The sequence below is a fragment of the Myzus persicae genome, unplaced genomic scaffold (assembly GCF_001856785.1).
Source record: "Myzus persicae strain clone G006 unplaced genomic scaffold, MPER_G0061.0, whole genome shotgun sequence".
Lineage (NCBI taxonomy): Eukaryota > Metazoa > Arthropoda > Insecta > Hemiptera > Aphididae > Myzus > Myzus persicae.
The window spans coordinates 211,258-224,636 of record NW_019102121.1 but is presented as its reverse complement, the minus strand read 5'-3'; the positions used below and the strand labels follow the sequence as shown (position 1 = coordinate 224,636).

The following is a 13,379-nucleotide window of genomic DNA, read 5'->3' as shown; positions in this document are numbered from 1 at the left end:
AATTTCGTTCAAATTTGAAAATAAGATTTCTTTAAAAAATAAAAACAGTTTATATATATTTTAGATACAGGATGAATTATTTGCAATTTTTGATGAATTTTGTTGAAATTTGAACCTTAAGATCTTATAAAAAATTGATACCTAACTAAGAATTAATTTCTATTTCATTTAAATAATAATATATCATTGTTAGAGCATTACATTTGTCAGATACAAATAAGAAAATTTTTATATTAAATATATACTTTTATTTGACAACTTATATCCCCAATAACTAAATTACATTTGATACTTTTTAATATCAGGTATGTATGTAATTTGCTACTTTTAAATTTAATGAAACACAAGCAGCAATATCTTCATCTGTCTCTGTTTTGATTTAATCATATCCACAGTAAAAAATGAACTTTAACAACTGTATGTCAATGCGAATGTTGAAAGCATAGAATGGGTAAGTATTATCAGTAAAAATATAATTGAAAGTGACTATCAATATGTTATTTTTATATTAAGTATTGTCAAGTGTCACTAATGGGTGGCTTCTTATTGAAAATTTGCATTTTAATTGTATTCTGTTATCACATACGTATATTGTGCTAAACAGTCTAGGCCTTTTCCATACATGTAGCATGTCATAGATCTACCACCTTTGCCCTATAGGAACTTACAAAGTTTCTGTAACTAGAAATAATATGTCTATTCATCTTCAATGTATATCTATTATCTGCCACTGTTTTCTATACACTTAACATAAGCTGAGAAATTTATTCACACAACAAAAACAATATATTGGATTTATTTAACACTAACACACACATGTAATGTATGTTTAGGAGTGTATCATCATATCTATAGTTATAAATCATATAACTTTTAAAGAAAAAAAAAATTAATAAAAACCAGCAAAGTAAATTGTGTTGCTTTTATATTAACAAAAAAATATATAATGATACTTATTTACCTATGATGAGTAATATTTTTATCCCAAAAATTGATTTGATCATAAATTTTGAGTTTTAGTAATTACAAATCTTTTGCGTCTTAATATACATGTAAAAATATAATATATAAATAATACACAATGAATTACATCTTATTTATTGATTATTATATTTAAAAAAATTATTAGTAGTACAAAATCATTTTTCGAGCGGCGCATAATTGAGAAGCTTTTCAATCAAATCAACATGACCGAGTAACATACGTCTACAACAATACCGCTTGAGTCCAAGTGCATCCAGAGCATCACTGAAAAAATAAAATTTTAAAATTTATAGGTAAATCGGAATAAATTGATAGCCATGATCAAAACAAAGTACAAACATAATTAAAGAAAATGTTAAAAATTGACATGTAAATTACAGAAAATATTGGAAGTTTTCACATGTTTAATTATTGAGTAATTGTGTACGTTAACCTATTATGGGGTTACCAGATTATATTTTTTCAAACCTGGGACATTTTGACATTTATAATAAAATAATATTTACTTTTTTATGTATATATATATATGTTACGGACAAAGTAGACTTTCGGGCAGTGTTCACATTGCCCGGTCTATGTATACTTTGCCCGCTGTTTTTGGGCAATATATTAAAATACTATTTTGACCGGTCCATGTATACTTTGCCCGTAGTAAATTAGACATTGTAACTTAAACTATCAACTATAATATTATGAAACCGTTGTCTGTTAGTATTTCAAATACCTATACTAATATGAGCCACGAGGTACCAATATACAAAACTCAATATTATCTCGTCAATTATCGTAGTTTCAAGATTATATTATCGGTAAATTAATTGTTCCAGTGAGTAATGAAGGTTAGGTTAGTACTATGTTTTTAATGAAGAATTATTTAATGTAGAATTATTTATGTATTATTTGATGTAACTGTAATAAAAAATATAATGATAATTGTAAAAATAAATAGTTAAGTTAATAATAATAATATTCAAATAATAAAGTAATTAACAAGATCGATAAGATTAGAAATGTTTATAATTATAATATAAAAACTTTTGGTTTATATTGCCCCAACTAGACTGGGCAATTCTATACAGCCTGGACAATGTATAATTTTGCCTACATTGCCCACCATAATCGGGCAGTACCAGAATGACCAGGCAATGTAAACATTGCCCGAAAGTCTACTTTGCCCTAACATATATATAGGTGTATAAATTGTTTTGTATGAATCATGTATACAAGCAATATAATGATAATAATAATAATTCTTATTCTTAGTCTTTGGAACTTTCGGAGTCCAGGGTTTTTCTGTTGATTTTACTACATAATTAGCTGATCCATGAACTTGTTTTGATAAAGACTTGTTTCCCAAAATTTGGTCATAGAGTTCTTCACAAGATGAATAAAATACTTATAATTATCGCGAGTATATTTTTGCATTTTGTAATTTGTAGGAAGATAATGTTTTCTCATGATTTAAAATCGGTATTTTATCTAGTAAATTCTTGAAACCGAGACAAATTGCTGTCCCGAAACACTTTCTCGGGACACCGGGACAATTGGTTAAAAACTGTGTCATGGCAAAACCGAGATGTATGGCAAATAGTGCATATCAGGAAATCGGAAACTTACATGACAATGCTTCTACATTCAAGCTAGGGAGAAATTACATGTACTAGTTTTTCCATTTTCATTATTAGTATCTACCTACTTATTAAACAGAAATTTGCAACAAAAATAAATGTTTATGTCGGGGGAGGGGTCCTATCTCACCGTATTATTTATAAGCCGCCACATCGATCATACAAATGCAATACTTAATTAACCAACATTCATACAAAGCATTGTCTAATGATAAATTAAATATTACATTACACAACTCACCCTTCTGTGTATTCGGCTTGTAGTAAGCCCAAGTAACTCTCCCATTTGTTTGCTATGACCTTTCCACATGTGAAGCACCGAATCGGAATGATCATTTTGATTGATTTGCTGCAAAAACTTCCCTGTTGGCTTATTAAACAACAGTTAAACGAATGTCAAATTGTCAATAAACAAAAAATACTAAATTGTAAAATATTACGGTTTGTTATCTGGTATCTACGAACGGTACTAACTACGAACGCGGGACGCGGGTTATCGGCATTCGGTGCAATGCTGGGGCGATGCGTTCCGTTTAGAACAACAGTGCAGTGCACTGACGGGCGACGAAAGCGTGGTTTACGAACCTACGGCGCAGGCGCAACAAGCCGATCAGAGCCTCCACGACTATTGCGCAGTAAAATAATAATAATAATTTCTCTATCACATGTGCCCAGAGCCCCCTCCACAGATTACATCAGAATTGAGCACTGAGTGCATATTATTTTGCCGGTTTCCACTGCATGCTTGGCGTACCGACCTACCATTAGCGAGGTTTCAGACGACTGGGCGAGTTAATACACACTGGATAGTTCATTATTTCGATCAGTCGGCCATTTCAGGAGACTGGAGATCAAGAACGTCATTCATATTTCACATCTATCGGTACAATACTTCCCGCCGCGCTACATAAAGTATCTTACGTGAGTACTGTAAATCTTATTGTTTATTTATCGTCGTCATTAATCGCGGGCCGTGGTACAATATTAACACGTAAACCGCAGGCGATCACATCGTCTATCCTTCGTACAAACAACAAACTGTACGAATTCTAGGACGATAAACAACAGAATTTTACACCAGCACATTGCCGGTCCTGTCAGGTTCGTGTAATAAATGGAAGATATAGTGTTCGCCGCATTTGCAGCTGCAGAAGCGTCCACGTTCGCAGCGACCGCGGCCAGAGAAGCAGCATCCGCTGCCACTGTAGCAGCCAACGCCGCCACGTTAGCGGAAGCGGCTGACGCATCAAAAGCAGCCAACATCTCGGCTTCGATAGCAGTGACTGCAGCCGCATCAGCAGCAGTCGCCGCCGAAGCGTTGGCAGAAGTTGTAGCTGAAGCAGTACACGTTGAAAGGGAACTGTTGGCCGAACGTACGGCTGCTGCTGCGTAAGCCAGACGCGCACACCGGTCAACGTCCAATTAATCCACCACACAATTTGGTTAGGTGGGTGGCACGTCAACCATCTCCTTGGCTTTTCCATCTGGTGCACCAGGTACAGACTCGTTTATTTATAATCGCATTCTGCATAGCTATTTGACCGGTGTACTGAATTCCGTTGTTTCTTTTAAGGCCAGTTTACACTTATCAAAGTAGCCACGTCCGTGAACCACGGATCAGTGTAACTTTGATTCGAGCACTGACGACAGTGTTTACACTGTCAAATTTTGTCTGTCCAAGTAAAATATAAAATAATAAAATGTTCTCCCCACGTACGAGAATTTTGATACATGTCCGTGCCGGTACGGATCGGACAACACGACTTGTACGAGTTTGTCACACGTATGCGTGGTGTGTTTATAATATCAAAGTAGAATCCGTGCCGCTCATTCGTGGGTTCACGGACGTGGCTACTTTGATAAATGTAAACCGGCCTTTAAACTGCATTCTTTTTAATTGTGTATGTATTGGTTTGATATGTAGTGACAAAAAGCAAAACGAGGACCACTATAAAATCCATCATGATTATCAACACTCCTGTAAGTATAAGGAGGTACTCATTCTTTACCAACATTAATTTAGGTTCTTGTTGATTAACCATACTTACATGATTTGTTTGTACAGGCTTATTCTATTTCGGATTCCGTCTCTTTGGACGAAAACAATGGGGAATTTCATACCTCCCCTTCAGTGTATGAGCCAGCTGAGGACACGTTTCTGATGTTGGATGTTTTTGAATTGGACTTGGAGCACGTAATTAAAAACCGGTTGTTAAAAACAAATTCGGATGATGGTTCGTCTGCTAAATGTGGACCACTGATGGTTGTTGAATTAGGAAGTGGTTTTGGCATCCTTACTGCTGCTATATCAAAGGCGCTGAGTGATACACTTTCATCGATTGCTGTTGGAGCTCACTGTATAGCTGTAGACATAAATCCAACTGCTTGTCTTAAAACCATTATGACATGCAAACTTAATGATGTTGAAGTTAGTGTATATTTATATTATTATTTTTAAATATTATAAATGATTGTGAATTTGTGTTTTTATATTACCTAGGTGGATGCAATACGTGGCGACCTACTGACATGGATGCGACGTCCTGACACTACCAATATTAATAATGACGAAGAAGTGTATGGCCCCATTGATATACTTGTATTCAATCCGCCATATGTTCGAGGCCCTGAGGGTGAACGTGCACCAACACCTAAAGTAACAAAAATAAAAACCAAAGACCAGGCGCTTGATAATCAAAAGCTAGTAGTGATGGAAGATGCCGCTTGGCTGGGTGGCGGCCCAGATGGTGTAGATGTGCTTAAGAGGTTAGTATGAGTGTATGACTACTTCATGTACCTGGCAGCTATACCTATATCAAAATAATAATTTGTGTATGATTTTTTTTAATTAGAGCCCTGCATCAAGCAGCAGATCTTCTATCAGAGTATGGAGTTTTCTATGCCCTAATGATTGATTACAATTATGATGCACTAGTACGAGATGAGATTCAAGCTCGGCATAAACGAGCTGACCAAAATATTTACTATGACGACTTGAACAATATAGAGTTGACAACTTTTGGAAGCAGCCCTGCTAGCAGACCATTAGTATGCACTCGTATCTTGTCCCGGAACATCATTGGTGAACGCTTAGCTGTATACCGAATTTATCGACCTAAAGATTTTAATTGATTGCACCCTACATAATTTTGGACTGATTACTATTAAAATGCATTAATTTTATTAACATTCCTTTATATTTATTTTTCATTTTATATTTGACATATTGTTATCATTATACTCCTTTATGGGCATTCACTGTGGTACTTACTGTATCCCATTCAATTTATTTCTATTAAACTTTATATTACGCAATTCAGTTAAATTAAAAATATTGATACAGAGTTTATTTCATACATAAGTAAATATTTTTTTATGTTGTAAAATTTAAATATATTGCTATAAAATAATTCATTCATTCAATTTTTGTTTAACTTATTTCAATTTTGTAATTTTTATCAATTTTTTATTTTTTTATTTTATTAAACCTTGAAGCCAATTAATTAATGAAAATATTATTTATACTCGTAACATAATTAATTATTTGTTTTATATTAAAAATATTTAAATACATTTACTTTTTGTTTGAAAAATTACATAAAAAATACATTTATTTTATAGTTTTCAATTTATTAAGAATTATAAAAGTTGTAAAATATCAATAAATATTCTTTTTTTTTATCTTTTCAAGTTAAAATATTTTTGTAATATATTTTGTACTTGGATAAGAAATGAAAAATATTTTTACTGCATTTCAATTACGTCTTGATATTTATATCTATTTCATATTTCAACATAATAAAAATAAAAATAATCCTAAGTACTTAGCATATCTTTTTTTTAAGTGAATATCTATAAAAATGTATTATTTATACTAAGACATTTTGCACTTAAAACACAGATTACTTGGCTAATTATGTTTGATGATATTAGATGTTTAAAAGATGAATTTGTAATGAGATCTATAAATATTAAATCATGAACTCCATCATTCCACCTAACTATATTGTCAGCCATGGTAATCACATTGAAATTTATTTGAAATAACTGTAAGTGTATAACAATTTTTATCATAGAATATAAAATATAAAAGTTATTTAAGACGTTTATTCTACTTTTATTTGAAATTTAAATATTTAATATAGTTTAATTTCTTTTTACTTTAATTTTTATGAATTTTATACCTCTAACAACAATAGTTTTCAAGCATTTGTGTCAACCAATTTTTTTTTTATCCGTTATCTGTTCGACGAATGTTTCATTCAAATATATTATGGTCAACTTTTTTAGTTGTCTTTAAAATGTCCTTAGCTTACAATTCCTTTAGAAGTTTAGATTATTATTCTTAGTTTTGTTTTTAATGATTAGGGCAGATGACTTGTAACTATAACATATCACCAATTATGCATTTGAATACCCAAAATATACATTTCCTTGCAACATAAAAAATAAAATCAAGAATATTTTTATGCTTTTTGTGTATTTTATCTAACTGGATTTATTGATTTATTATTTTGAATTAATTTTATTTTTGTTTGACATGTTACAACTTAAGATATTAAAGCATTAAATTTTATTATAATTTATAAAATCATCAGGCCTCTAGGAAAAACGTGCTACGGTGTGGCCAATCAAAAACCATATTATACGACAATCATAAAAAATAAATCTGTGTTTAGGTTGTACTATATGAATATGTCAGTGGAAAATAAATTGAATTATTGACTAAGTGAAAATATGTTAAAAATTCAAAATATGCATTTATATGCATAATAAAATTTAAAAACTTAGTGAAAGCATGAAACATATTTATTTGTACTCTCTTTTTTTATAACTATGCAAAACAGATACATACAAATGCTACAAGTCTTTTACCCTAATAATGGTATTTTAAATTTTAAAACAAAATGATATGTGAGTAGTTAACTTCTTAACCTTTAGCTTTCATTAGTATGTTCTCAAATATTCTAGATTCGACATAAAATTATAACATGTCATTAAATTAGCTTAAATGATACAAATGTTATCCCAATTACGTTTTTAATTAATGGATTGTTTCAGTGGGAGTAGATTTATTTATAAATGTATGATTTATTTTATGATTTTTAGTGAAATAGTATTGTATTTTTATTCATTTTTAAAAATTTATTTGTTTTTAACGCATCTTAATTAGTAGTCCTGGCTCTTATGATCAGCACAGGCCTTAGACTGGCACCTTTTTACCGAATCGTCCCGAAACTCGTTTGACTATCCGATGGTCCTCAGGAGATCTACTAACGCGACGGAATTAGCTTTCAGAATTAGCTTTCGCCCTCAGTGTCAGCAACCAGCGCCTGCCGAGTGGCTCGTAGCCCGTAGGCCTGGTTGAGCTAGGTGCTGAGAACCATAGTGTCGCTTTAGTCGGAACACTGCAAAAATAACGTACATTACATAATATAAATTATACACTACGACATAACTGCATAATAAGAAACCCAGAGCTGGATTTTGAGAAACTGTCGTCTTTTTAAATATACCACACAACAAGTCAAATAGAATTAACCAATTAAAATAAATTATAATAAATTACAAGAGAAAAAACACATTTAAGAATATATGAACACAAATTGTATATTGTCTACAATAATTAAAAACTTTAATACATATTACATACCTATATACATTTTAAAAACTCTTTTTTTAGTCGAATTTTTTCTAAAACCTTAGTAACTCGAAAACCTTAGTAAATCGAAAAAATTGCATTTCCGTTGAATTTCGACTTCTAGAGGTTCCACTATATTTATAGTATAGTTATATATATAGTTCTATATGATGTATTTATTTAATATTTAATTGTATACAATATACATATATATAATTATATAGGTATTTTGAACTATTTTTTAATTATTATTATCTTCTTAACATCGTTGTACAAGCCTTATAGAATAATAAATTATAAAATTATATTATATAACTGATTTTTATGTAGGTGGTCTATATTTTTTTCAATAAATTGGAGTATTTATATTATGTAATTGATCAGTCATTTTGGTGATTTCATTATTATAATTTATAAATATATGTAACATAATATGTTTAATTTGAACTATTTATTTTTTCTTATTGTGACTTATACTTTTAATGCTTACTTACGTACAGCACTTTTAGTGAGTGCCGTAGATACAAACAACTTCCTCTCGAAGCATCGTAAATCGTAATTGATGACTTATTAAATAGTTACATTCGAATTGTTTCCGCCACGTTCGATTTAACCTGTCATTAAGGGGCCTGGGAAGATTCCACATTAATTTTTTAATTTTCAGTTAAACTTTTGAAAGATCTGTAGTCCTCTACTTTTTCTAGGCCTTCTTTAGTCACACACTATATAAGTATGTATATAAGCACAATTTGATGGCGCAAATTCCACCAAGTCAATGTGGATAATGAATGGTGTGAATAAGTCTTCATAATTATTATAAAACTAGCTAAAATTAAATGTTATTTTTAATTTAAAAAAAATTACTTACCGGAACTAAAATTTAGCACCCGCGTGTACATACTACTTTATTATCCTTATACATTAGATAAGCAGATGTATTTGGAAATATTGCACGTACACTTGGTTCATGTTGAAAATCTACATACCTATATTTTTTTATTCGATTTCATCGTAAATTCCTTGGAACATATTTCACAAGAACATCGAACTTTTTCATTAATTGATTTTATGTGTTTTTTTCAACGTTTCGTCTTTATTGAAAACTTTATTAGGTACATAGAGGACAACTTATAGGGTCATATATGTGTGGTGATATGCATATAGGTGTAGAATTGGGGGGCTATGAGGGTTATAAGCCCCCCCCCCCCCCAGAATTATGTTAGCCCTCTCGGAATTCACAAAAAGTTCCTGCAGTGTCGTCGATACCACAAGAAAAAAAGGCTATAGGCCCTCTCCCAAAAAAAAAATTCATCAGGCTATATATAGCCTTTTTAACCAGCATTCTCATTATGATTTTATTTTTAATTATTAATTTTTAGTAAAGAGTAGTACAGATTATTACTTTACTGAAAGGATATTTTTATCCTTATAGGAATAAATGAATCGAGAATAAATAATTATGTTCTGTAACTAACCTTATGTTAACGATAAGAAATATATTTCTATATATTTAGTACAATGTAACACCCATACTGGCCAAACTACTTCATAGTTCATTATCATAAACCTTAAAGCCAATGTGTTTGAAAATATGTGTAGGCGCTTATTACAATAGATACTGTTGATGAGCTACCATGTTGAAAATCTACATGTCTTTTTTGATTCGATTTTGTCGTAAATTCCTGGAACAATATCACAAGAGTATCGAACTTTTTCATGAATTGATTTTATGAGTCTTAAGGAGTCATATTTTCTGAAAATTCTATTACCTACATAAAGGACCACTTATCATAGGGTCCATATGTATGTATGGGTACTGGTTGTCTGGTTATACCTTTTTAAGCAGCAATTCTTATTATTAATTTATTTTAAATTATTAATTTGTAATAAACAATGACACAACTTATTATTAAAAAAATGCTATTCAAGAAAACTTCTTCACAAATTAATTATAATAGATACGTTTCCTAATTTACGTGATCAATATAAATCGCAATCCAAATTCGATTATAATAATTATATTTTTAAAATTAAAAACTCTAATCCTAAACTATTTTGGAACTAATTTAATCAAAAAAAATCATTCTCATTAAAATATTCGAATCTATAGTAATCCGATCTACTTTACCCTTTAATAAACATTATTTAAATTTTTCTTAAAATAAGTTATCGATTTTACGATTTATAAGTGGGACATAAAAATAAAGAGAAGAAGTAATTTAGTAATTAGAGACGTCTTATATTACACTTACACTCAACAGAACTACCATAGAACAAATACAGTAGTGATTGATCACCGGTCACCGGTGATTGCAGTGACCGTTGTCACTCGTCGTCATCGCCCGCTGATAAAATATACAATATAATATTCGTTATCGCTATACCGCTGTTATCAGACGATTTGATGGAAACATTGGAAACATTGGTATTGACACAGTACACACCTTTGACTTTACATTATTATAATTATTATTGTGTATCGTATTTACTATTAACTATTTAATTACATTTTATAACTTAGTATTTACTACCACGCCTTGTGCAAACGTCACAATCTGAGTCTAGTGAAGCTCTAACACCTGAGCTATACCCCGTAAGTATATTATGAGCATAAATCGTTATACTTATTGATAATTTATTCTAACACGTTCGCTGTATAGAAAGCAGAACTTCACAATTACCTGAGCCAACTTGAATCCGCGTAGTCCATGGATAACGAAATTTCTGCAGCCGAGTCTATCGGTACCACTGTCCTAGACTTGGCATTGAACCGTTCAGAAGCCGTAACGACAGATTACTCGCCGGACGATGAAGACCTGGATGAGGCGGCCGCTGCTGCCGTCGCCGCATCAGAGGCTACTCGTGACACACTGGCTGACGGTCTGGTTGCCAGTTTGCTCAGGCCGTGTGTTGACCGTTTGGACGCATCTGTCCAGTGTACTAGGTAAAATTATGTGATGCTAATATTTTTATCCTATTCCAATGTCTGATACAAGAATGTACTGCTGTAAATACTGATATCCACTTAATTATTTTTTATCGTATAATTAATTAGTGTTTCTACCATTTATGTCTGTTAGACTGAGCCAACTTGACCTGAAACTACAGCTTGACTCGTTGGCTTCCGAGCTCAAACGTCTGTCGTTGGCACAGCATGACTACTTGTTTGCTACAACTTCAATGTCATCAACGCAGTTGCCAGTCTCTGCTGACAAGACCATTACATCTACAGTGACTACTACGACAAAAAACGCCACTGACACATGTATCTTACTAGATGGGTATGCTCGTAGATTGTGTGACGCACGTGCCAAGATAGCCGTTGTAGGAAATATACTGGAATCTACTCAGGTATTATTGCTACTACTAATACTATTATTACTGCGCTCTTTTTTAGGTAGGGCTCCTAGATTCATAAAGGCCTTCCATCAGGGGTTTGTACTCACCAAAAGTTTAAGAACTGCTGAACTAAACCACTATTTTCTGAGCAAAGTAGGAGTTAAATTGTATTACCTTTTAGAGTGGCTATGTCCAGTGGATATTGCTTATTATAGTTAATACTCTGCTTAATCCACTTAAATTATCAAGTAACACCTTAATTACAGTAAAATAGATGTAAAGTATTTTCACCACTGTTCTATGTATGATCCTTAAGAGAACGTTATACCGGCATGTGTTGTTTCCATCTTTCAAGAGTGTAACATATCAAATTTTACGTTCAGCAGATCACGTTTAGCTCTGTTAGCTTAAAAATTAGAGTAAATTGACCTCTTATTAAAAATAAAGGTAAGATTATTATGGAAGGCTTCTCATAGGCTTTTTATTATATTTCAACGAGTTATGAGTATTTTAAAATTGTAAACTGCTTGTACAACTTAAAAATTAAAATACTTATAACTCGTTTTAAAATTAAAATATGTTAAAAAGTCCATGAGAAGCCTTTCATAATGATCTGCTGAACGTAAAATTTGATATGCTCTTGTTAAACAGAAACAACTCATGCGGGTATAACGTCCTCTTAACTAAAATAAGACATAGATTGATTAATTTTATCATGAAAATATTTTGTACAAAACATAAATGTATTGTTTATAACTGAATATTAAAACTATTTATTACTATTATTTAATATTTTGTAAAATTGAAGTGTATGTAAGTATTTAAAACACTTTAAATTCACTGCCAAGACAAACAAAAAATATATCCTGACAAAATTATTTATTTATGTATTTTTTTTTTTTTGTAATGCTAATAATACAGGAACGCTTGCGAGCGCTTTCTCACCGAATAGGTCGTGAGCACAACAACCGTCGATCACTCCTAGAGCCCCAAGCTGTGGTAATTGATGTAGCAGATGAGCTGGAATTGGAGGAAGAAATTGAAAAGGTAAATGATGATGTAGGAGAGATAAACGATAACAAAGAGGAAGTTCAGCCAAATAAGAACCTCACAGATTCTAATGAGGACAACAAGGAAGAACAACAACCTGAAGAAGATGCTACAGTGATAGAAACATCACCGGAAGCAACAGAAATACCAAAAAAGTCATGATGAACCATAAGTTATACTGGTTCAATGGTGTCTAGGTGTGTGTATGTTTTTCTGTTGATTTAATAAACATAATATTTATTTATGTATTGTGCATAGGCAGATGTAATGCTTTGTGACTTGCTGGCGTTGATGCAGCAGCCTAAATTTGCTATTATCAATGGAAACCACTATTCTAAATACTTCATGAATTATTACTGGGAATTAAGTTTGGTGGAAGCCTCGTGAGCAAGTCCCTGGCATGGTGCTAGCTCTGGGGCCATAATATACCCTGCGATTCATTAGCCGTCTACCAGCTGAACCAGCATCTAGGATTACACTACAGCAATTCTGCAGTTGTTTTATTAACATTCCAATATGTATTATTGTTCTTACCATAATATGTGAAACATAATTCATTGCAAACATTGTACATATTGCATCATGTGCATAAATAATGTGTAAAACATTATGTTGTTTTTTTTTCAACATATCTGTTATTATATAAATTTATTTGTATAACTATGACACCATTGGATTTGATTTTATTGATACAAAATTAATCAGAGTTGGTCTTCATTATATTTGAACTCTGGGCT

General features: G+C 31.7%; 3 protein-coding genes across 5 annotated transcripts; 2 read left to right on the top strand and 1 right to left on the bottom strand.

The window, feature by feature from the left end:
* Positions 1 to 908: 908 nt before the first annotated feature.
* Positions 909 to 3,166, bottom strand: LOC111031341 (DNA-directed RNA polymerases I, II, and III subunit RPABC5). Of its 2 annotated transcripts, XM_022311238.1 has the most exons (3): positions 3,053 to 3,166; positions 2,854 to 2,975; positions 909 to 1,248 (listed from the first exon to the last, which is right to left on the bottom strand). In XM_022311238.1, the coding sequence occupies exons 2-3, from the start codon at positions 2,946 to 2,948 to the stop codon at positions 1,140 to 1,142; spliced, it is 204 nt and encodes a 67-aa protein (XP_022166930.1). In that variant the 5' UTR covers positions 2,949 to 2,975; positions 3,053 to 3,166; the 3' UTR covers positions 909 to 1,139. The 2 variants fall into 2 exon arrangements, with proteins under 2 accessions (XP_022166930.1, XP_022166929.1); XM_022311237.1 differs by having other exon boundaries at positions 2,854 to 3,153.
* An 828-nt stretch (positions 3,167 to 3,994) lies between these two features.
* LOC111031339 (hemK methyltransferase family member 2) lies at positions 3,995 to 5,937 on the top strand. The gene is made up of 5 exons (XM_022311236.1): positions 3,995 to 4,108; positions 4,537 to 4,592; positions 4,678 to 5,040; positions 5,113 to 5,378; positions 5,465 to 5,937. Exons 2-5 carry the CDS (start codon positions 4,575 to 4,577, stop codon positions 5,742 to 5,744), a joined length of 927 nt encoding a protein of 308 aa, XP_022166928.1. The 5' UTR covers positions 3,995 to 4,108; positions 4,537 to 4,574; the 3' UTR covers positions 5,745 to 5,937.
* Positions 5,938 to 10,336: 4,399 nt separating this feature from the next.
* LOC111031343 lies at positions 10,337 to 13,379 on the top strand. 2 transcript variants are annotated; one of them, XM_022311243.1, is made up of 5 exons: positions 10,337 to 10,846; positions 10,914 to 11,197; positions 11,334 to 11,604; positions 12,514 to 12,839; positions 12,905 to 13,379. In XM_022311243.1, exons 2-4 carry the CDS (start codon positions 10,962 to 10,964, stop codon positions 12,802 to 12,804), a joined length of 798 nt encoding a protein of 265 aa, XP_022166935.1. In that variant the 5' UTR covers positions 10,337 to 10,846; positions 10,914 to 10,961; the 3' UTR covers positions 12,805 to 12,839; positions 12,905 to 13,379. The 2 variants fall into 2 exon arrangements, with proteins under 2 accessions (XP_022166935.1, XP_022166932.1); XM_022311240.1 differs by having other exon boundaries at positions 10,338 to 10,846; positions 12,901 to 13,379.

Coding starts and splice junctions, on each gene's coding strand:
- LOC111031341 (XM_022311238.1), bottom strand. CDS start 2,948: ATGATCATTCCGATTCGGTGCTTCACATGTGGAAAGGTCATAGCAAAC. Junction 1,249..2,853: donor CAAGCCGAATACACAGAAGG/GTGAGTTGTGTA, acceptor TTATTTTTTCAG/TGATGCTCTGGATGCACTTG.
- LOC111031343 (XM_022311243.1), top strand. CDS start 10,962: ATGGATAACGAAATTTCTGCAGCCGAGTCTATCGGTACCACTGTCCTA. Junction 11,198..11,333: donor GCATCTGTCCAGTGTACTAG/GTAAAATTATGT, acceptor TATGTCTGTTAG/ACTGAGCCAACTTGACCTGA. Junction 11,605..12,513: donor ATATACTGGAATCTACTCAG/GTATTATTGCTA, acceptor CTAATAATACAG/GAACGCTTGCGAGCGCTTTC.
- LOC111031339 (XM_022311236.1), top strand. Junction 5,041..5,112: donor GCAAACTTAATGATGTTGAA/GTTAGTGTATAT, acceptor TATATTACCTAG/GTGGATGCAATACGTGGCGA. Junction 5,379..5,464: donor GGTGTAGATGTGCTTAAGAG/GTTAGTATGAGT, acceptor TTTTTTAATTAG/AGCCCTGCATCAAGCAGCAG.